Here is a 23,514-nt window from a genome sequence, read left to right on the forward strand (position 1 = left end):
TTCAGGTGTACCCAACATATAAACACGTGTCAGGGCACCGCCGCCGCGAGGCATCAGATTGTTCCTTTGGTTCTAGTTCGAAGCTGGTGTATTGCTCAGTGGTTCATGACATTCCCGACCTATGTGACCATGTTTGTCGTATCTATAGCATACGACGCCCCTACCCCAACATTCTCTTCAATGCCGCTGATTACATCTAAGGCAGTGGGGGCATGACGAATCACCCTGTCATCCCCAATTATTCCTTTTTGACCCCTGACCTGCAGCATCTCTATCTCCCCTTTGTGACCTTTTTCTGACATTTGCTTGGGAACCAGAAGACGCAGGCGTTTTCCTTCGTTCTGATGCCTCTGTACCTCTCTGCAAACTCAACTCTACAATAGTAGCTTTCTCCACCATCGTGAAATTTTGGATCTTCAAAAGCGTCATATGCTCATGAATCCTATTATTCAGACCCCTTTCAAACCACCTTGCCTTTTGGTATTCATCTGGAACCATAGAAGGTGCAAAGCGAGATAGTTTCAGAAATTTAGCAGCATACTACTGAACAGTGAGGCACCTCTGAGTCAAGCTGAAAAATTCCTCTGCCTTCACATTTCTGGTGGTGCAGGAAAGTCGATTGTAGAAGGCCTACTTGAAATGAACCCAGGTCATTGCTATAGGTACCGCTCGCTGTTCATCCCACAACTTCATTGCATGCCACCACCGTTCAACTTCTATGGCTAGTTTGAAGGTGGCGAAAAGAACCTTCTGCTCCTCGGTGCAGTTCAACACTGCAAGTATCTTTTCCATTTCTTGCACCCACATTACAACCTTAATTGGGTCAGTGCCGCTCTCAAAGGATGAGGGTTTCAAATGGGTGAATTGATCAATCGTGCAACCCTAGTGCACTAGTGCGTAGCTTGATTCCCCGAAATCTCGTCTCATCACTTCCCTAACCTGAAGAGCTATTCCTCGTAACAGTCGAGAGGTGTCAATCTTATCCCCGCTGGAAGCTCACAATTTGTTTCCTCCTCCTTCATCCATGCCTTTGCCTGTAAGTTCCATCCCAAAATATAAATATACAATAGAGGAAATTTAGAATCTCCACATCTTAATATATCTGACATAATCATAAAACATGGAACGAATTCAATATCTAAGTCCTCAATTAAATATCCAACATCCATTCATCTGCAATCATCTCAACTTTCAAATTCAAATTCCACATTCCATTTTGTCCACTCAAAAACATCATCGTCAATGGATTTACTGTGGTTTTCTGAAATTGTCGAATGATTCAAAAGATCACAAAAGTTTGCCAAGGGATTTCTACCTCCAAGCTACGAAACAAAAACAAAATCCTGTCAAAACCCTAATCTACCCATTCCTACCTTTATTCAACTCAAACCTATACTCTAGTATTAATCCTCCTAAGTTCTCTAGATCATTATGCTCTAATACCAGCTGTAACACCCTAGACCCACCACGTGGGGCCCGATGTGTTATATGACCAAACACGCACCTCTGATACCATTCATGTAGCTAAATTAATTAAATAACCTCAAACAAAATACCAAAGTTCTACAATTACATATGCAGACCCATAAAATACATTCTCACTTTTCATACTACAAAATTAGAATAAAATATATTAAACATAAAACTAGATACATATCCGTTCTAATATTCAACTCACAAAAACTAACCCCGCTCTGGAGCTATCTAAGCTCGATCACCTGGTAGACCAGAAAAGATTAATAAATCAACGGAGTGAGACACCTCTCAAGAAGGAAGAAATAATTTATAATAGTGTGCAGCTGAATTGATTAATATGATTAAAAAATACACATGTAATGGTATTTCACCACTCGTAATAGCTAACAAAACGCATACATAACCACACCATTGTCAACTTCCCTGTCATCCAATCACATTATACATAATTATTTTTACTGATAATTTTCGAGAATAGGAAAGTCTACCCACCCATACAAGTAGATTCCCTCTGCTGTAGTGCTAACACCAGGGCACTCACCTTTCACAATAAGCCCTCAGGTTATGTAACTTGGTAAAGTCTTCGAGAATAAGGAAGGTCACCCGCCCATACATGTGGCTTCCCTCTACTCTGGTATCCACAAATAATTACCAGAGTACTCGCCTTCCTTAGCAAGCTATCGGGTGGAGTATTCTACTTTACCAAAAATACTAAAATAATTAAAGTTACACACATACACATATCACAATAAATATACACAGAATATACAAATTATCCATTCTCACCCACACAGGGTCCATATCTAAACCAAATGCAACGTCCACACAGGACTCTAAAACACACAACATACATGACCACACAAGACTGTCAACCATACAACATACATGTCCATATAGGACTATCAACCACACAGGTTTCACGGTGCACACAGGACAAACCAACACACAGATTACAGCGCAAACCACCCTGTTCATGGTAAATAGGTAAAAAAACTCCTCATACCACTGCCAATGTTTACCCCCCGATATAAACGCCCATATAACGACCTCCTCATACCACTGCCAACGTTATATGACAGTTATACCATATATGATATAACGACCTCCTCATACCACTGCCAACGCAATATTTCAATTTACATGAACCACAACACAAATCAAAAGCAAATCCAACTACTTAAACACATCCACATAATCCAACCACAATATACACAAACAAACAGTATCCACAACCAACCAATATTTCCAACCAAACAGAAATCTAAACCTAAACAGTATTCACAATAACAACGATTCATCATCCCACAATCATTTAATTTTCAAAGCTATTTTCATGCCACACAATTTTCCCCATATATTATATATTCCAAAAAAGTAGTATTTTCAATACCTGCACGATTTAGAAAACTATACCTAAATATTTTCCCCTTACCTGCTCCTCGGGATTTGGCCTAAAATCAACAAAATGAGACCCTGTATTCCAAAGATTTCAACTCACTCAAATCTTAGAAAAATACCCATTTAATACTTCCTAGGCTTCAAATAACAATATTTGTTAAGAAAACTCCAAAATAACTCACTTACCCTGATTTTGGGATGTTTCCCAAACCTCTCAAATCAAAATTCTGCTCCACCTATATTGCAGAGAATCTTCCCAAGAGTCTCGTGGTAGCTTCCGAACGTTGATTGGGCTAAATCCGACCTGAAATCATAGAGAGAAGGTAGTAGGGCTGAATTTCTAGAGAGAGAGAGAGAGGATACATGCATAAAATTCGCGTTGAAATAAAAGAATTTCCTATTTATAGGCATGGATTCGTCGACGAAACACATGGACTTGTCGACGAGTCCAAGCACACCATTCTTCGATGAAACAAAAAACTCATTGATGAATTTCAGTCATATGAAAACCCCTCTCGGTAATTCCTCATCGATAAGACTTGTGCCCTCATCGACGAGCCAAAGTAGAACTCTTGTCGACAAGACTAGTTGGTTCGTCAACGATTCCTTGCTGACACCTTTTTAAAAATTTCTTTTCCTTCCCTTCTATCTTTATAATTATTTTAAATAGTTAAAATTTTTCGAGTTGTTACATTCTCCCCTCCTTAAAAGAATTTCTTCCTCAAAATTCATTAATCACCCATTTTCACAAAAAAAAAAAAAAAAGCTAACTAAACACATTCGTACATTTCAATCAATTCAAATATGTGTAACACCGAATCATGCAAAGTTAAAAAAAATTTATACACATACTAACATAAACATATTACCTGGGCCTTTAGTGTTGTCTTCCTCTGGTGTACCCAACATATAGACACTTGTCAGGTCACCGCCGCCGCGAGGCACCAGATTGTTCTTCTAGTTCTAGTTCGAAGCTGGTGCATTGCTCAACAGTTCTTGACATTCCTGGGCTATATGACCATGCTTTCCATATCTATGGCATATGACACCCCTACCCCGGTATTCTCCTCAGTGTCGCTGATTACATCTAGGGCAGTGGGGGCGTGATGTAAAAACCCCAAAAAGAGATATCAAAGATTAATAGAATGATTCCAAAAAATTAAAATAAAAAAAGAATTAAAATAAAAAAATAAAAAAATTAAAATTAAAATTAAAATTAAAAAAAATTAATTAAAAAATATATATATTAATTAATTAATTAAACGAATTTAAAAAGAAAAATAAAAAAATTTAATTAATTAAAATTAATTTTTTTTATAAAAAAATATTATTACTAATATTAATTAATTATTATTATTATTATTATATTTATCCTCCAGAAGCTTCAACAAGCTTCAGGAGATTCAAACTATTATTATTATTATTATTATTATTATTATTATTATTATTATTATTATTATTATTCTTCTTCTTCTTCTTCTATTCTTTTCTTTTCTTTTCTCTGCAACTTCTGTAATCTCTCTCTCTCTCTCTCTCTCCTCATGTTCTCTCTCCCTCTCTCCTCGATTTCGTGACGGATTTTTGCCTGATCGAAAATCCAAAAATACCACTAGACTCTATTCGCCGCTGCCATCATTTCTATCGAAGAGGATCGGTGGTAGGAGCGGCATAAGCGTATTCCCTGGGGTAAGCCATTTTTTCCTTTTTCTTTAATTTCTTGCAAAATATAAGCCCAATTGACGAACGGACACCACCACGAGAATCTAGGGATGATTCTCTACAAGTCTAGTGGGATGGAATTCTCGTAGGGGTGTCGGGCCAAAACCCCAAATTTGGGGTGCGGCAATTATTAAGGGGCTTATTTTTAATTAATTAGCATTAATTTAGAAATGCTAAAATATTAAGCATCTGGGACTGAAGTAGGATTTCTAAAATTTAACGCCCGGGTGAGCGCCGCGGGTGTAATTTTGGGACCCGCAGGCAAAATATGGAAAATTAAGTAGGGATGTTAAATAATAGTTTAAATATTAATTTGAGGTATATGGAGCCTAGGAAAGGCTAGATGAATATTATTTTGGAGAAATAGATTAATTAATATGGGGAAAATATAAATTTCAGGAGTTGAATTTCGGGTGCTAAAGGCGTAGGATTTGGGTCCTAAGGAATTTCTCAGTAGCCAGGTAAGGGAATAAACTAAAGCAGTAATTTTCCATGCAAATTATTATTGATTATGAGTAAATTTATTTTCAGAAAAGCATATGTTATATTGTGTATTACGAATGAAATGTACGATTGGGAAAATACTACTATGATGATTAAAATGTATATGTATGTATGAGATGTAAGTAATTCACGATTTTAGAATATGAAGTATGACTTTTAACAGCATATGTGTGGCATGAATATTATTTTGTGTGAAATGTATTATAATGTGAAAGATTTTACGAACAAAGCATGATTTCAGGTATTATGAAAATATGAGTTATGTTGTGATGGTTTTAATGATTATGTGATAAATGATGTATTTTCAGAATATATATACCTGAAACAATTTTGGCTCGAGGCCATATATTTATGTTATCGGCACGAGGCCATATTTATGTTTTTGGCGCGAGGCCATATATTTATGTTATTAGCACAAGGCCATATTTATGTTATTGGCGCGAGGCCATGTATTTATGTTATCAGCACGAGGCCATATTTATGTTATCGGCACGAGGCCGTATTTATGTTATTGGTGCGAGGCCATGTATTTATGTTTTCGGCACGAGGCCGTAATTACTATATTTTCGGCACGAGGCCGTAATGATGTTATATATATGATCATATATTATATGTTATAACCACCAGGATGTTAGTTTAGTTTAGTTCAGGGGCTCGGTACCGTAGCTATATGTGTAGATCAGATATCTACGTCAGATTAGTGCTAACCATCCCACGAGGGGATGGGAGATGGATAGTCGATGTGGCTTTCAGTAGAGTGTGGATGTCCACCTGGAAGTCCGGACCAAGGTGTGGCAGGCTCATCGTACTTACAGACATATTTGATTCGGCAGTGGTCAGCCAACCATTGTCGGGTCCCGCCTTCGGGCTGCACAACCCGTCATGGGGGGTAATACATAACACCAGCTAGCTATTCATCCTGGATTTGTTTTTAGTACTACAGTTATAACAGATGATTTTATGTATGTTATGATTATTAACAGATGTGAAAATATATGTTTACCTAATACGATATGATAATGTTTATAGAATTATGAAATGTACTGTATACGTATAAATGCATTAAATATTCATATTGCCACACAGCTGTATTTAGTTTATTTTCTCTTACTGAGAAGTGTCTCACCCCCAATATTATTAAATTTTTCAAGAGTCCCTGAGAGACCAGCGGGTCAAGGCCGTCGTTGAGATTAGTGAGATTACCCTGTGAGGAGGGTAAGATTTTGTATTAGGGTTAGAATTATTTTGTGTTTGACCCTAGAGATATTTTGATGTATATGAGGATGTATAGTAGTACAGTATCATAATGTTATAAAAGCTCTGGTATTATGTTTTATGGATGGATGTATGGATTTTTATGGTTACTGCTGCTTGTTTTTTCCGCTGTGTACGACAGGTGTCCCCATTACCCACGGGTTTAGGTTGACCATTTTATTTATTATGTGGTATTTTATGTTAAGAAATTGAGGGACGTTACACATGGTGAATCACCTTGTCGTCCCCGATCATTCCTCTCTGACCCTTGCCCTGCAACATCTTTATCTCCCCTCCATGATATTTGTTTAACACTTGCTTGGGAACGAGGAGAAGGAGGCCTTTTCCTTCGTTCTGATGCCTCTGTACCTCTCTTCAGACTCAACTCAGCAACAGTAGCTTTCTCCACCAATTCCGCAAAATCCTGAATCTACAAACACACCATATGCTTGTGAATCCTCTAATTCAGGCCCCTTTCAAACCTCCTCACCTTTTGGTAGTCATTTGGAACCATAGAAGGTGCAAAGCGAGATAGTTCTAGAAATTTAACAACATACTGCTAAACAAAAAGGCGCACTTGAGTCAAGCTGAAAAATTCCTCCGCCCACGTATTGCTGCTGGTGGCGGGAAAGTATCGGTCATAGAAGACCTGCTTGAAACGACCCTAGGTCATCGCTATAGGTACTGCTTGCTATTCCTCCAAAAACTTCATTGCATGCCACTACCATTTAACTTCTCTAGCCATTTTGAAGGTGACGAAAAGAATCTTCCGCTCCTCGGTGCAGTTCAACACTACCAGTAACTTTTCCATTTATTGCATCCATATTTCAGCCTTAATCGGTCAGTGCCACCCTCAAAGGCTGAGGTTTTCATATGGGTGAATTGATCAATCGTCCAACCCTAGTGCACTGGTGGGTAGCTTGATCCCCCGAAATCTCATCTCATCACTTCCCTAACCTGACGAGCTATTCCTCGTAACAGTCGAGAGGTGTCAATCTTATCCCCGCTAGAAGCTCCCAATTTGCTCCCTCCACCTTCATCCACACTTTTGCCTCTAGGATCCATCCCTGAATATTAATATACAACAGAGGAAATTTAGAATCTCCACATCTTAATATATCTGACATAATCATAAAACATGAAACCAACTCAATATCCAAGTCCTCAATTAAATATCCAATGTCCATTTTTCCGCAATCATCTTAACTTTCAAATTAAAATTCCAAATTCAAGTTTCTTCGCTCGGAAACATCACTGTCGATGGATTTACCGTGGTTTTCTGAAACCGTCGACTAATTCAAAAAATCATAGAAGTCTACCAAGAGATTTCTGCCTCCAAGCTATGAAACAAACTTAAACTGCTGTCAACACCCTAATCTACCCATTCCTACCCTTATTCAACTCAAACCTATACTTTGGTATTAATCCTCCTAAGTTCGGACGACCGTTATGCTTTGATACCAATAGTAACACCCCGGACCCGCCACGTGGGACCCAGAGTGTTATAAGACCAAACACGCGTCTCTAATACCATTCACGCAACGGAATTAATTAAATAAACTCAAACAAAATACCAGAGTTCTATAATTACATATGTAAACCCATAAAATACATTCTCATTCTTCATATTATAAAACTACAACAAAATATATTAAACATAGAACTAAATACATATCCGTTCCAATATTCAACTCACAAAAACTAATCTTATCTGGAGCCATCTAAGCTCGATCACCTGGTAGACCTGAAAAGATTAATAAATCGATGGGTGAGACACCTCTTAATAAGGAATAAATAATTTACAATAATGTGTGGCTGAAGTGTTTAATATAATTAACAATACATATATAATCGTATTTCACCACTTGTAACAGCCAATAAAATGCATACATAACCACACCATTGTCAACTTCCCTGTCACCTAATCACATGCCTACATACATAATTAGTTTTACTGATAATTCCCAAGAATAGGGAAGTCTACCCGCCCATACAAGTAGATTCCCTCTGCTCTAGTGCAAATACCAAGGCACTCACCTTTCTCAGTAACCCCTCGGATTATGTATCAACGTAAAGTCTCCGAGACTAGGGAAGGTCACCCGCCCATACAAGTGGCTTCCTTCTACTATGGTATCCACAAATAATTACCAGAGTACTCACCTTCCTTAGCAAGCCCTCGGGTGGAGTATTCTACTTTACCAAAAATACTTAAGTAATTAAAGTTACACGCATACACATATCACAATAAATCTACACAGGATATACACATTATCCATTCTCACCCACATAGGGTCCATATCCACCCCAAATGCAAAGTCCGCACAGGACTCTAAAACACACAACATACATGTCAACATAGGACTAGTCCACAAAGGACTATCAACCATACAACATACATGTCAACACAGGACTGGTCCACACAGGACTATCAACCAGATAGGTTTCACGGTCCACACAGGACAAACCGGCACACACATTACAACGCAAACCACCCAGTTCATGGTAAATAGGTAAACAAACTCCTCATACCACTACCAATGTTAGACCTAATATAAACGCCCATATAATGATCTCCTCATACCACTGCCAACGTTATATGACAGTTATACCAGATGCGATATAACGACCTCCTAATACCACTACCAATGCTATATCACAATTTACATGAACCACGACAAAAATCAAAAGCAAATCCAACCACTCAAACACATCCACACAATCACCCACAGTATACACAAACAAAAAGTATCCACAGCCAACCAATATTTCCAACCAAATAGAAATTGCAACCTAAACAGTATTCACAATCACAATGATTCATCATCCCATAATACATGCAATCATTTAATTTTCAAAGTTATTTTCATGCTACACAATTTTTCCCCATATATTATATATTCCAAAAATAAAGTATTTTCAAAACCTGCACAGTTCAGAAAAATATACCTAAATATGTAAAATTTATATCTGAAACTAGGCAGTTTAAAATTAACAGAAATGTTCTCATAAAATATTTCCCCTTACCTGCTTCTCGGGGTTTGGCCTAAAATCAACAAAACGAGACCCTATATTCCAAAAATTTCAACTTACTCAAATCTTAGAAAAATACCCATTTAATACTTCCTAGGCTCCAAAAAATAATATGTCTTAAGAAAACTCCAAAATAACTCATTTACCCTAAATTTGGGATGTTTGTCAAACCTCTCAAATCAAATTTCTGCTCCGCCTATATTGCAGAGGATCTTCCCAAAAATTTTGTGGTAGCTTCCGATCGTTGAATAGGGCTAAATCCGGCTTGAAATCATAGAGAGAAGGTAGTAGGGCAGAATTTCTAGAGAGAGAAAGAGAGAGAGAGAGAGAGAGAGAGAGAGAGAGAGAGAGAGAGAGAGAGAGAGAGAGAGAGAGAGAGACAATACATGCAGAAAATTCACGCTAAAATGAAAGAATTTGCTATTTATAAGTAGGGATTTGTCAACGAGACACGTGGACTCGTCAACGAATCCAAGCACACCATCCTTCAACGAAATAGGAAACTTGTCGATTAATTTCAATCATATGAAAACCCCACTCGATAATTCCTCATCAACGAGCCAAAGTAGAACTCTCGTCGACGAGACCAACTGGTTCTTTGACGATTCCTTGCTGACATCTTTTTAAAAATTTCTTTTCCTTCCCTTCTATCATTCTTATTATTTTAAATAGTTAAAATTTTCCAAGTCATTACATTCTCCCATCCTTAAAAGAATTTCATCCTCGAAATTCATTAATCACCCATTTTCACAACCAAAAAGCTAATTAAACACATTTGTACATTTCAATCAATTCAAACATATGTAACACCGAATAATGCAAAGTTAAATAAAGTTTATAAACATACTAACATAAACATATTGCATGTACCCTTAGTGTTGTCGCGCTCAGGTGTACCCAACATATAGACAAGTGTCAGGGCACTGCACTATGAGGCACCAGATTGTTCCTTTGGTTCTAGTTTAGAGCTGGTGCATTTTTTGGCGGTTCTTGACATTCCCAAGCTATGTGACCATGTTTTCCGTATCTATAGCATACGACACTCCTACCCCAACAGTCTCCCCAATGACACTGATTACATCTAGGGCAATGGGGGCATGACGAATCACCCTGTCATCCAAGATCATTCCTTTCTAACCTCTAACCTACAGCATCTTTGTCTCCCCTCCATGACCCTTGTCTGACATTTGCTTGGGAACAAGGAGATGCAAGGCTTTTCCTTCATTCTGATGCCTATGTACCTCTCTGCAGAACCGACTCTGCAACAGTAGCTTTCTCCACCAATTTCGTGAAGTTCTGAATCTGCAAACACGCCATATGCTCATGAATCCTTTGATTTAGGTCCCTTTCAAACCACCTCACTTTTTGGTATTCATCTAGAACCATAGAAGGTACAAATCGAGATAGTTCTAGAAATTTAGCAGCATACTGGTGAACAGTGAAGCGCCCTTGAGTCAAGCTAAAAAATTCCTCGACCCACACTTTTCTGGTGGTAGCAGGAAAGTATCGGTCATAGAAGACCTGCTTGAAACGACCCTAGGTCATCGCTATAGATACTGTTCGTTGTTCCTCCAAGACCTTCATTGCATGCCAACACTGTTCAAATTCTCTAGCCAGTTTGAAGGTGGTGAAAAGAACCTTTTGCTCCTCGGTGCAGTTCAACACTACCAGTAACTTTTCCATTTCTTGCATCCACATTTCAGCCTTAATCGAGTCAGTGCTACCCTCAAAGGATGAGGGTTTCAGATAGGTAAATTGATCAATCATGCAACCATGGTGCACTGGTGGGTAGCTTGATCCCCCAAAATCTCGTCTCATCACTTCCCTAATCTGATGAGCTATTCCTCGTAAGAGTCGAGAGGTGTCAATCTCATCCCCGCTGGAAGCTCCCAATTTGCTTCCTTCTCCCTCATCCATGCCCTAGCTTCTAGGATCCATCTTGGACTATAAATATACATTAGAGGAAATTTAGAATCTCCACATCTTAATATATCTGACATAATCATAAAACATGAAACCAATTCAATATCCAAGTCCTCAATTAAATATCCAACATCCATTTATCTGCAATCATTTTAACTTTCAAATTCAAATTCCAAATTCCAGTTTCTCTGCTTGAAAACATCACCATCGATAGATTTACCATGGTTTTCTAAAACCGTCGACTGATTCAGAAAATCACAGAAGTCCGCCGAGAGATTTCTGCCTCAAGGCTACAAAACAAACTCAAACTCCTGTCAACTCCCTAATCTACCCATTCCTACCCTTATTCAACTTAAACCTATACTCTGGTATTAATCCTCCTAAGTCCGCAAGACTGTTATGCTCTCATACCAACTCTAATGCCCCAGACCCGCCACGTGGAGCCTGAAGTGTTATAAGACCAAACACGCATCTTTGATACCATTCACGCAGCGAAATTAATTAAATAACCTCAAACAAAATACCAGAGTTCTATAATTACATATGTAGACCCATAAATTACATTCTCATTCTTCATATTACAAAACTAAAATAAAATATTTTAAACATAAAACTAAATACATATCTGTTCTAATATTCAACTCACAAAAACTAACTCCGTCGTGGAGCAATCTAAGCTCGATCACCTGGTAGACCTGAAAAGATTAATAAATCGATAGGGTAAGAAACCTCTCAGTAAGGAAGAAATAATTTACAATAGTGTGTGGCTGAAGTGTTTTATATAATTAAAAAAATACACATATAATCGTATTTCACCACTCGTAACAGCCAATAAAACGCATACACAACCACACCATTGTCAACTTCCCTGTCACCCAATCACATGCCCATTTACATAATTATTTTTACTGATAATTCTCAAGAATAGAGAAGTCTACCCACCCATACAAGTAGATTCTCTCTGCTCTAGTGCAAACACCAAGGCACTCACCTTTCTCAATAAGCCCTCGAGTTACGTATAAAGTCTCCAAGAATAAGGAAGGTCACCCGCCCATACAAGTGGCTTCCATCTACTCTAGTATCCACAAATAATTACCAGAGTACTCGCCTTCCTCAACAAGCTCTCGGGTGGAGTATTCTACTATACCAAAAATACTTAAGTAATTAAAGTTACACGCATACACATATCACAATAAATCTATACATGATTTACACATTATTTATTCTCACCCACACAGAGTTTGTATCCACACCAAATGCAACATCCACACAGGGCTCTAAAAGACACAACCTACATGTCCACACAGGACTGTCATCCATACAACATACATGTCCACACAGGACTATCAACAACACAGGTTTCACGGTCCACACAGGACAAACCAATGCATAGATTACAGTACAAACCACCTTGTTCATGGTAAATAGGTAAACAAACTCCTCATACCACTGCCAAATTTTATCCCCCCCCCCCAATATAAACACCCATATAACGACCTCCTCATACCACTACCAATGTTATATGACAGTTATATCAGGTACAATATAATGACCTCCTCATACCATTGCCAACACTATATCGTAATTTACATGAACCATAACCCAAATTAAAAGAAAATCCGTCCACTCAAACACATCCACACAATCCAACCACAATATACACAAACAGTATCCACAACCAACCAATATTTCCAACCAAACAGATTTTGCAACCTAAACAGTATTCATAGTCACAATGATTCATCATCCCACAGTACTAGCAATCATTTAATTTTCAAAGCTATTTTCATGCCACACAATTTTTCCCATATATTATATATTCCAAAAAAGACAGTATTTTCAATACCTACACGGTTCATAAAACTCTACCTAAATATGTAAAATTTATATCCAAAATTAGCCAGTTTAAAATTAATAAAAATGTTGTTATAAATATTTCCCCTTACCTGCTCCTTCGGATTCGACCTAAAATCAACAAAATGACACGCTGTATTTCAAAGATTTTAACTTACGCAAGCCTTGGAAAAATACCCATTTAATACTTCCTAGGCTCCAAATAACAATATTTGTTACGAAAACTCTAAAATAACTCACTTACTGTGACGACCTACTTAATTTCCACATTTTTTTATATATAATAAAATCAATAGCATAATTCTCAACAGATCATAATCCACTTGGACCCGTGAGTACCAGGGATATATCAGAACATATAGCAGAAGCCTAAGTAGCAGGAAATACGCAATCATATATATCTCATTATACCATACATCACAATATACCAGAGTTACTACAATCACTGTATCCATATATACACAACACTCAACCCAAAAAGAATATGTCTTAGGGCCATTTCCACAAAATACCTCTGACCCTATCAAAATACTCACCCTTCTGGAAGGGCAGATCTACCGTACTAGACCAACGGGGCTTTACCCGCTCTCCTGTCAAGGGATCCTGAAAAGTTTATAAAATTTAGGGATGAGACACCTCTCAGTAAGGGAAATAAACTAATACCAGTGTATGGCAACATGAGTATTCTGTATTATACATATACCACATAGACCATAATCAGTAACTGTTATGTCAATCTGGAAAACATATATATATCATCAAAACATGGCAGAACATACTGCATTTTCATAAAAATATCTCATCTCATATAATAGTAATACAAAAACATTCCTGGTAAGTTAGCTGGCTGTTGTCATGTATTACCCCCACATGACTGGGTTGTGTGGCCCGAAGGCGGGACCTAACAATGGTTGGCCGACCACTGCAAAGTCAAAAGTATAGTCTGTAAGTTTGATGGGTCTGCTTGACCTGGTTCGTACACCAGGGGCGCTCACACACTTCTTAAAAACCATATCGACCATCCAATCTCACACCACTCCGTACAACGGCGTTAACACAAATATCATGATCACAAAGACCATAGACACACAGCAACGGTACTGTGCAAGTGCTAGCCTAGACCAAGCCAACCAGGTTCTGATACCATATAACATATACTGAAACAGTGATACATGGATATTTCATATCATTAATTACCAAATCAATTATATCATTTTGCGTATATATATATATATATATATATATGTATGTCATGAAAAACATCAGCCTGTACGCCAGTATTACACATTTTACCATAGCTCGGCCCGTACGCCGGCAAATCATAGCACAGCCCATACGCTGGCAAATCATTTCCATAGCTCGACCCGTACGCCGGCAAAAAAATCCATAGCTTAGCCCGTACGCTGGCAAAACATACACATAGCTCGGCCCATACACCAGCAAACCATACACATAGCTCGGTCCATACGCCGGCAAACCATAGCACAGCCCGTACGCTGGCAGATCATACACATAGCACGGCCCGTATGCTGGCAGATATATATAAAAATCTCGGCCTGTACGCCGATTTTCCATTATAAAAATCCTTATCATAACCACATTTCCAAAAAATAGTATTTCATAACATTTATACTCATGCCACACTAACAGGTTTTTCACATATTCAACGTATCATCATTTTAACAGTGTTTTACCAAATATAAATCATATATATAAACATGTTTACTTTCCATAAATCAAATGCTATATATATACATACATTTCCTTAAAAGAACTAGCTTAGTTTATCCCCTTACCTGATTCTTGAAAAACCCCTAAGAAAATATGTCCTGCACCCACAGGGTTCCTAACTCAACGCCCTGGAAACAACATTTCCCAGAACTAAAGTTCAATATTTCAATGCGTATAACACTTTCATCAACTACCAGAAATCCAAATATTGAGTAAAAATCCTTACCCTAGATTTGGGATGGTTTCCAACTCAGCCCCACCGACAATCCGCTCTAGCAGACTTGTGGAGAACTTTCCCAGGAGCGTCGTGGCGGCCTCAAATCGTCGAATCGGTAGAAATCCGGCCCGAAATCGAAAAGAGAAGGTGGAGAAATCGAAGGGTAAAAGAGAGAAAGATGTTACGCATGAATTTCGACCAAAAAATGAGTTTTAGGCCTATTTAAATTGTGGCCTTCGTCGACGAGCCACGTCATTTCGTTGACAAGGCCAATACTCTCCTCTTCGTCGACAAAATTCAGAAACCCCAAAAATCACCCCTCTGTATTTCCTCGTCGACGAGCCACGTCACCTTGTCAACGAGCCTAATATAAAATTCATCGACGATTCCCTGTATTCGTCGACGAGGAGCTGAAAGGTTCCTGGGATTTATCCTTTCCAAAATGCAATGTCATCGACGAAGTTGACTACATCCTTCTGTTTCCGGTTTCCATTTCCCTTCCTTTTATTATTTAAATATCATTATTTCTTCGGGTTGTTACACTTACCCTGATTTTGAGATGTTTCCCAAATCTCTCAAATCAAAATTATGCTCCGCCTATGTTGTAGAGAATCTTTCCAAGAGTCTCGTGGTAGCTTTCGATCATTGAATCGGGCTAAATCCTGCCCAAAATCGTAAAGTGAAGGTACAAGGGCCGAATTTCTAGAGAGAAAAAGAGAATATACATGCAGAAAATTCGCGCTGAAATGAAAGAATTCGTTATTTATAGGTAGGGATTCGTCGACGAGATACGTGGACTTGTCGACGAGTCCAAGCACACCATTCATTGACGAAATAGGAAACTCGTCCACGCATTTCAGTCATATGAAAACCCCTCTCGGTAATTCCATGTCAATGAGACTTGTGCCCTCATCAATGAGCCAAAGTAGAACTCTCGTCGACAAGACTAGCTAGTTCATCGACGATTCCTTGCTGACACCTTTTTAAAAAAAAATTTTCCTTCCCTTCTATCTTTCTTATTATTTTAAATAGTTAAAATTTTCCAAGTCATTACATTCTCCCCTCCTTAAAAGAATTTCATCCTTGAAATTCGTTAGTCACCCATTTTCACAACCAAAAAGATAATTAAACACATTCGTACATTTCAATCAGTTCAAACATATGTAACACCGAATAATGCAAAGTTAAATAAAGTTAATACACATACTAACATAAACATATTACCTAGACCCTTAGTGTTGTCCCCCTCAGGTGTACCCAACATATAGACACGTTTCAGGGCACCACTATCGTGAGGCACCAGATTGTTCCTTTGGTTCCAGTTCAAAGCTGGTGCATTTTTTAGTGATTCTTGAAATTCCCAAGCTATGTGACCATATTTTCCGTATCTATAGCATATGAAACCCCTACCCCGGCAGTCTCCCCATTGCTGCTGATTACATCTAGGGCAATGGGGGCGTAACGAATCGCCCTATCGTTCCCAATCATTCCTTTTTGACCCCTAACCTAGAGCATCTTTGTCTCCTCTCCACGACCCTTGTCTGACATTTTCTTGGGAACGAGGAGACACATGCCTTTTCTTTCATTCTGATGCCTCTGTACCTCTCTACAGACCCGACTCTGCAACAGTAGCTTTCTGCACCAATTCCACGAAGTCCTGAATCTGTAAACACGCCATATGCTCATGAGTCCTCTGATTTAGGCCCCTTTCAAACCACCTCACTTTTTGGTATTCATCTTAAACCATAGAAGGTTCAAATCGAGATAGTTCCAAAAATTTAGCAACATACTGGTGAACAATGAGGCGCCCCTGAGTCAAGCTAAAAAATTTTTCCGCCTATATATTTCTGGTGGTAGCGAAAAAGTATCGGTCATAGAAGACCTGCTGGAAACAACCCCTGGTCATCGCTATAGGTACTGCTCGTTATTCCTCCAAGAGCTTCATTACATGCCACCACCGTTCAACTTCTCTAGCCAGTTTGAAGGTGGTGAAGAGAACCTTCTGCTCCTCGGTGCAGTTCAACACTACCAGTAACTTTTTCATTTCTTGCATCCACATTTCAGCCTTAATCGAGTCAGTGCCACCCTCATAGGATGAGGTTTTCAGATGGGTGAATTGATCAATCGTGCAACCCTAGTGCACTGGTGGGTAGCTTGATCCCCTGAAATCTCGTCTCATCACTTCCCTAACCTGACGAGCTATTCCTCGTAACAGTCAAGAGGTGTCAATCTCATCCTCGCTGGAAGCTCCCAATTTGCTTCCTCCTCCCTCATCCACACCTTTGCCTCTAAGATCCATCCCTGACTATAAACATACAATAAAGGAAATTTGGAATCTCCACATCTTAATATATCTAACATAATCATAAAACATGAAACCAATTCAATATCCAAGTCCTCAATTAAATATCCAACATCCATTTATCTGCAATCATCTTAATTTTCAAATTCAAATTCCAAATTCCAGTTTCTCCGCTCGGAAAAACCACCGTCAATAGATTTACCATGGTTTTTTGAAACCATCAATTGATTCAAAAAATCACAGAAGTCAGCCGAGAGATTTCTGCTTCCAAGCTACGAAACAAACTCAAACTGCTGTCAACACCCAAATCTACCCATTCATACCCTTATTCAACTCAAACCTATAATCTAGCATTAATCCTCCTAAGTTCGCAAGATCGTTATGCTCTAATACCAACTGTAATGCCCCAGACCCGCCACATGGGGCCCGGAGAGTTATAAGACCAAACATGCATCTCTGATACCATTCACGCAGCGAAATTAATTTAAAAACCTCAAACAAAATACCTGATTTCTATAATTACATATGCAGACCCATAAATTACATTCTCATTCTTCATATTACAAAACTAGAATAAAATATATTAAACATAAAACTAAATACATATCCGTTCTAATATTCAACTCACAAAAACTAACCCCGCCCTGGAGCTATCTAAGCTCGATCACCTAGTAGACCTGAAAGATTAATAAATCGATAGGGTAAGAAACCTCTCAGTAAGGAAGAAATAATTTACAATAGTGTGTGATTGAAGTGTTTATAATAATTAAAAAAATACACATATAATCGTATTTCACCACTCTAATAGCCAATAAAACGCATATATAACCACACCATTGTCAACTTCCCTGTCACCCAATCACATGCCCACATACATAATTATTTTTACTGATAATTCTCGAGAATAGAGAAGTCTACTCACTCATACAAGTCGATTCCCTCTGCTCTAGTGCAAACACCAAGGCACTAACCTTTCTCAATAGGCCCTCAAGTTATGTATCCAGGTAAAGTCTCTGAGAATAGGGAAGGTCACCCGCCCATACAAGTGGCTTCCCTCTACTCTAGTATCCACAAATAATTACCAGAGTACTCGCCTTCTCAGCAAGCCCTCGGGTGGAGTATTCTACTTTATCAAAAATACTTAAGTAATTAAAGTTACACGCATACACATATCATAATAAATCCACATAGGATATAGACATTATCCATTCTCACCCACACAGGGTCCATATCCATACCAAATGCAACATCCACACAGGACTCTAAAACACACAACATACATGTCCACATAGGACTATCAACCACACAGGTTTTACAGTCCACACAGGACAAACCAACACACAAATTACAGCACAAACCACCTTGTTCATGGTAAATAGGTAAACAAACTCCTCAATACCACTATCAATGTTTACCCCCCCCCCCCCCCCAATATAAACACCTATATAACGACCTCCTTATAGTACTGCCAACGCTACATCGCAATTTACATGAACCACAACACAAATTAAAAGCAAATCCAGCCACTCTAACACATTCACACAATCCAACCACAGTATACACAAACAAACAGTATCCACAACCAACCAATATTTCCAACCAAATAGAAATCACAACCTAATAGTATTCATAGTCACAATGATTCATCATCCCACAGTACTCACAATCATTTAATTTTCAAAGCTATTTTCATGCCACACAATTTTTTCCCATATATTATATATTCCAAAAAAGACAGTATTTTCAATACTTGCACGGTTTAGAAAACTATACCTAAATATGTAAAATTTATATCCAAAATTAGTCAATTTGAAATTAATAAAAATGTTGCTATAAAATATTTCCCCTTACCTATTCCTTGGGATTCGGCCTAAAATCAACAAAATGAGACCCTGTATTTCAAAGATTTCAACTTACTCAAACCTTAGAAAAATACCCATTTAATACTTCCTAGGCTCCAAATAACAATATTTGTTAAGAAAACTCCAAAATAACTCACTTACCCTGATTTTGGGATGTTTCCCAAACCTCTCAAATCAAAATTATGCTCCACCTATGTTGCAGAGAATCTTTTCAAGAGTCTCGTGGTACCTTCTGATCGTTGAATCGGGCTAAATCCAGCCCAAAATCGTAGAGAGAATGTAACGACCCGAAGAATAATAGTATTTTAATAATAGAGAGGGAGGAAAATGGAAACAGGAATAGAAGAAGGTAGTGGTGGCTGATGCTTTGAGCCGTAAATCAGGAAACACAGCACAACTAGCAGCGTTAGTTTAGCATCCGATTTAGATGGACTTAGAAAGACTCGGTGTGGAATTAGTGGAGGATGATCCTCAGGCGTTTATTGCCAGTTTGATTGTACAACCTACACTTTATGAGAGAATTAAAGGGGCTCAGAGGGATGATCCAGAATTGGCAGAAGTAATTGCCAAAATATAGGATGATTAGGGAGAAGAATTCAACATTTCTGATGATGGGGCTCTGAGATTTCGCACCAGATTGTGTGTGCCTGCAGATGACATGTAATAACCCAAGAAAAAAAAATGAATAATAATAATAATAGTTAGTATTAAAAAAAAAAAAAAAAAAAAAAAAAAAAATAAATTGTTTCTCTGTTAGGATCCTTGATTCCATGTTTGATGCCTAAGAAAGACCTTGTCTAAGCGAGTGCTCAGAGACCATTGCGGCTCAGTCGCTCCCTGGAGGTCGGCCTGGTCAAAATGGAATTTCATAGGATAAACAGGGTAGACACTGTTTATATACGTAAATAAGTACATAAAATAATGTTTTGACTGACATAATTTGTAGAAATATATGATAAAATAATAATAATGTAAGTATCATATGCGGGGCCCACAAGACTGTGTGGGGCCCACATGAGTCCCGAAGCCGTATGGAGGTTTACACGAGTCTCAAAGCTATTTAGGATGCATAAAATCGTATAAGAATTATTCGAGTTACGTAGGATCCATTCGGGTCTCGAAGTTGTGTGGGGCCCACAAGACCGTGTGGGGCCCACATGAGTTTTTAAAATTTAAATTTAATTCTTGTTCAAAAATAAAATAAAATAAAATAAATACTAAATATAGTTTAAAATTAATAACAATGATGATAATGATGATTAAGAAAAATAATAAATTAATAAAATAATTAGTTAGGTAATGGATTAATTAATAAGGTAAGTAATTAATTAAAAATTTATTTAGTGGGAATGGTGGCAAGCACTCCCAAATAGCCTCCACTCAACCCATACCTTGCCCATCCCTTGCCCATTCTTTAATTTTTAAAATTTTAATTTCACCCATCTCCCCACACTTTTATAAATTCTATTTCTTCCCCAAAATTTTCCTATAAATAGGGAGCTCTCAACCTTCATTTTTCACAACAATTTTCTAAGGAAGAGAAGGATTAGTGAGTGAAAGAATTTGTGGTGGAGAGAGAATTTTTGAATAAATTCTTAATCACCCACTTTTTCCGATCTCATTTCTTAAAGATAATTATTGTGTTCGTAGCACACGGTAAAAGAAGAAGGTAAGTAAATTTTGATTATGTTAGTTTCTTTTTATTTTAAATTCATACCCGAGTTTATTTTGTACGTAAATTTTAATTATGTCAATTAGTTCCACAAAATTTTCATGAGTTTATTTTCACGCATATTTAATTATACCAGTTCTATTGTTAATATACCTGCATCTATTTTTGGGTTAAGAAATGTTCCAATCCCCTCGGGTAAATTTTTAGCATTTCTTTCTATTCAAAAATAAAATTATATATATATTTTTAACACAAAAATTGTGTGGCATGAGTTTATTTCTACGTTAAATTTTTTTTATGTAAATATGAGTAAAGATGAGATTTTCACGATATTATTTTAAATTGCATAAATGATAATAAGATGATTTTCAAACCCCTTATGGCAACGAAAGTTCAAAGTTACAGATGCTCGGTACCGCAGCTTAAAGTTTATACGGATCAGAGTGCACCCACACTGTTTACAGAGTGGTTATTTATGTTAGTGGATTTCTCCTGAGTGCACACCTGGTTTAAGTCCAAGACTTAATAAGGAAAATCTCACTTAAAGTTTACGTACGTTGATTTAGTTTGGTCGGCCAGCCAGCTAAGTCCAGTCTTCGGACCGCACAACCCAGTCATGGGGGTAAACATGACTTACGGCAAACAGGCCTAAGGGTGGTTTTTACAATATATGTTTATACATATTTAATTACGTGTACAAAGTTACTGATGATTTGAAGGAAAAGTGTAAGTTTACGTGAAAAGGATCATTTTGGTGCTTAAATGACGATCTAAGGAAAACGTATAAGGAAAAGTATATGTATGTTTATCATTAAATATTTTTACAGTTTTAAAGTTAAAAGTTTAATTTAACAGTTATAGTATATGATTGTAAAAATTTACTGTTAAAATTGATGACAAAAGTTTTATGCAGGAATTTTTTAAATTTATGTTTATTCTAAAAGCAGTTTTGAAGTTATAGTATTAAATATTATTTTACGAAATTCTTTAAAAGCTCATTTTGGCCACACACTAATAATAATCTTATTTACTTACTGAGCGTCGTCTCACCCCAATCATATTTGATTTCAGATAACTCTGAAGGACATGTCGGAAATCAAGCTTAGCAAGCATGCGGGTGGGGATTAGAAAAATAAAAATTGACTAGAAATATTAGTATGATTTCAGATATTTACGTTTGTGTAATTTTCTTCTTTTGAAATAAATGATTGTAATATGGAATATTAGTGCTCTGGTTTAATAAAAATTGAGTTTATTTGCTTCCGCTGTAAATCAGTAGTAAAAAGTTAATATCCCAGGCCCCTCGGGGTCGGGGTGTTACATGACAACATTAGGAGGATGATTCTAGATGAGGCACATAGATCTCTATACACTATTCATCTTGGCAGTACGAAAATGTGTAGGGATCTGCGAGAGTTTTTTCTGGTGGAGTGGCATAAAGAGGGAGATAGCAGAGTTTGTGCAATAGTGTTTGACATGCTAGTAGGTTAAGGCTGAGCAGCGGAGACCAATCGGTTAATTGCAACCACTTTTCATTCCTAAATGGAAGTGGGACCATGTATCCATGGATTTTGTTACAGGGCTACCGCCATCGCCGCATGGTTAGAATGCCATCTGGGTAATAGTTGATAGATTGACAAAGACAATGCATTTTTCGCCCATTAAGGTTAGCTACCCTATGAACTGGTTAGCAGAGATTTACATACAGGAGATTGTTCAACCCCATGGAGTGCCGGTATCCATAGTCTCGGACCGTGATCCACGTTTTTACATCATGGTTTTGGAGGAGCTTATAGGAGGCATTGGGGACTCAATTAGCATTTAGCACTGCTTTCCATCCTCAGACTGATGGTCAGACTGAGAAAACAATCCAGGTATTAGAAGATATGCTTTGTGCCTATGTACTACACTTTGGAGGTAGCTGGATTCAGTTTTTTCCACTAGTTGAATTTGCTTATAATAACAGTTATCATACTAGCATCGGCTAGCACCCTACGAGGCATTATATGGTAGGAGATGCCAATATCCTCTTTTCTGGGATGAAGTAGGTGAAAGGCGAGTTTTGGGTCCAGAGATAATTCAGTAAGCGTGTGATAAAGTTTGACTTATTCGAGATAGGATCAGTGCAGTGCAGAGTCGGTAGAAAAGCTACGCGGATACTCACCGCCGAAAACTAGAATTTGAAGTGGGTGATCATGTATTTTTGAGAATAACTCCACTGAAGGGAATCTTGAGATTTGGGAAGATGGGTAAGTTTAGCCCTAGGTTTATTGACCCATTTAAGATACTTGAGAAGATTGGGTCAGTAGCCTATCGGCTAGCTTTACCGCTATCTCTATTTCGAGTTCATGACGTATTTCATGTTTCTATGTTAAGGAAAGACATCCTAGATCCTTCCCATATCATCAGCCATACAGAACTGGAAGTTAGTGAGGCTTTAGCATATGAAGAAGCTCCAGTACAGATTTTAGATAAAAAAAGAACAGGAATTGCGCAATAAGAAGATACAGTTGGTAAAAGTCCTGTGGAGGAATCACTCAATAGAAGAGGCTTCGTGGGAGCATGAAAGCGA

At 37.8% G+C, this 23,514-nt stretch overlaps 2 protein-coding genes across 2 annotated transcripts; both read right to left on the bottom strand.

The window, feature by feature from the left end:
- Positions 1-228: 228 nt before the first annotated feature.
- On the bottom strand, positions 229-807 carry LOC131167481 (uncharacterized). The gene is made up of 2 exons (XM_058126302.1): positions 667-807; positions 229-540 (listed from the first exon to the last, which is right to left on the bottom strand). Exons 1-2 carry the CDS (start codon positions 805-807, stop codon positions 229-231), a joined length of 453 nt encoding a protein of 150 aa, XP_057982285.1.
- A 140-nt stretch (positions 808-947) lies between these two features.
- On the bottom strand, positions 948-11,298 carry LOC131167552 (uncharacterized). Its single transcript, XM_058126374.1, has 5 exons — positions 10,939-11,298; positions 10,623-10,809; positions 6,842-6,888; positions 6,575-6,781; positions 948-1,034 (listed from the first exon to the last, which is right to left on the bottom strand). The coding sequence occupies exons 1-5, from the start codon at positions 11,296-11,298 to the stop codon at positions 948-950; spliced, it is 888 nt and encodes a 295-aa protein (XP_057982357.1).
- Positions 11,299-23,514: the final 12,216 nt, after the last annotated feature.

The sequence above is a fragment of the Malania oleifera genome, chromosome 1 (genome assembly GCF_029873635.1).
Source record: "Malania oleifera isolate guangnan ecotype guangnan chromosome 1, ASM2987363v1, whole genome shotgun sequence".
NCBI lineage: Eukaryota > Viridiplantae > Streptophyta > Magnoliopsida > Santalales > Ximeniaceae > Malania > Malania oleifera.

Bases quoted from the DNA above. Each gene is read 5' to 3' on its own strand.
- LOC131167481 (XM_058126302.1), bottom strand. From the start codon at position 807: ATGTGGGTGCAAGAAATGGAAAAGATACTTGCAGTGTTGAACTGCACC. The intron at 541-666 runs GTACCTATAGCA...ACTGTTCAGTAG, and splicing joins TGTGGGATGAACAGCGAGCG to TATGCTGCTAAATTTCTGAA.
- LOC131167552 (XM_058126374.1), bottom strand. From the start codon at position 11,298: ATGGATGAGGGAGAAGGAAGCAAATTGGGAGCTTCCAGCGGGGATGAG. The intron at 6,782-6,841 runs GTGAGGAGGTTT...GTGTGTTTGTAG, and splicing joins TTCCAAATGACTACCAAAAG to ATTCAGGATTTTGCGGAATT. The intron at 1,035-6,574 runs GTAACGTCCCTC...TGGAACTTACAG, and splicing joins GACAAGGTGATTCACCATGT to GCAAAGGCATGGATGAAGGA.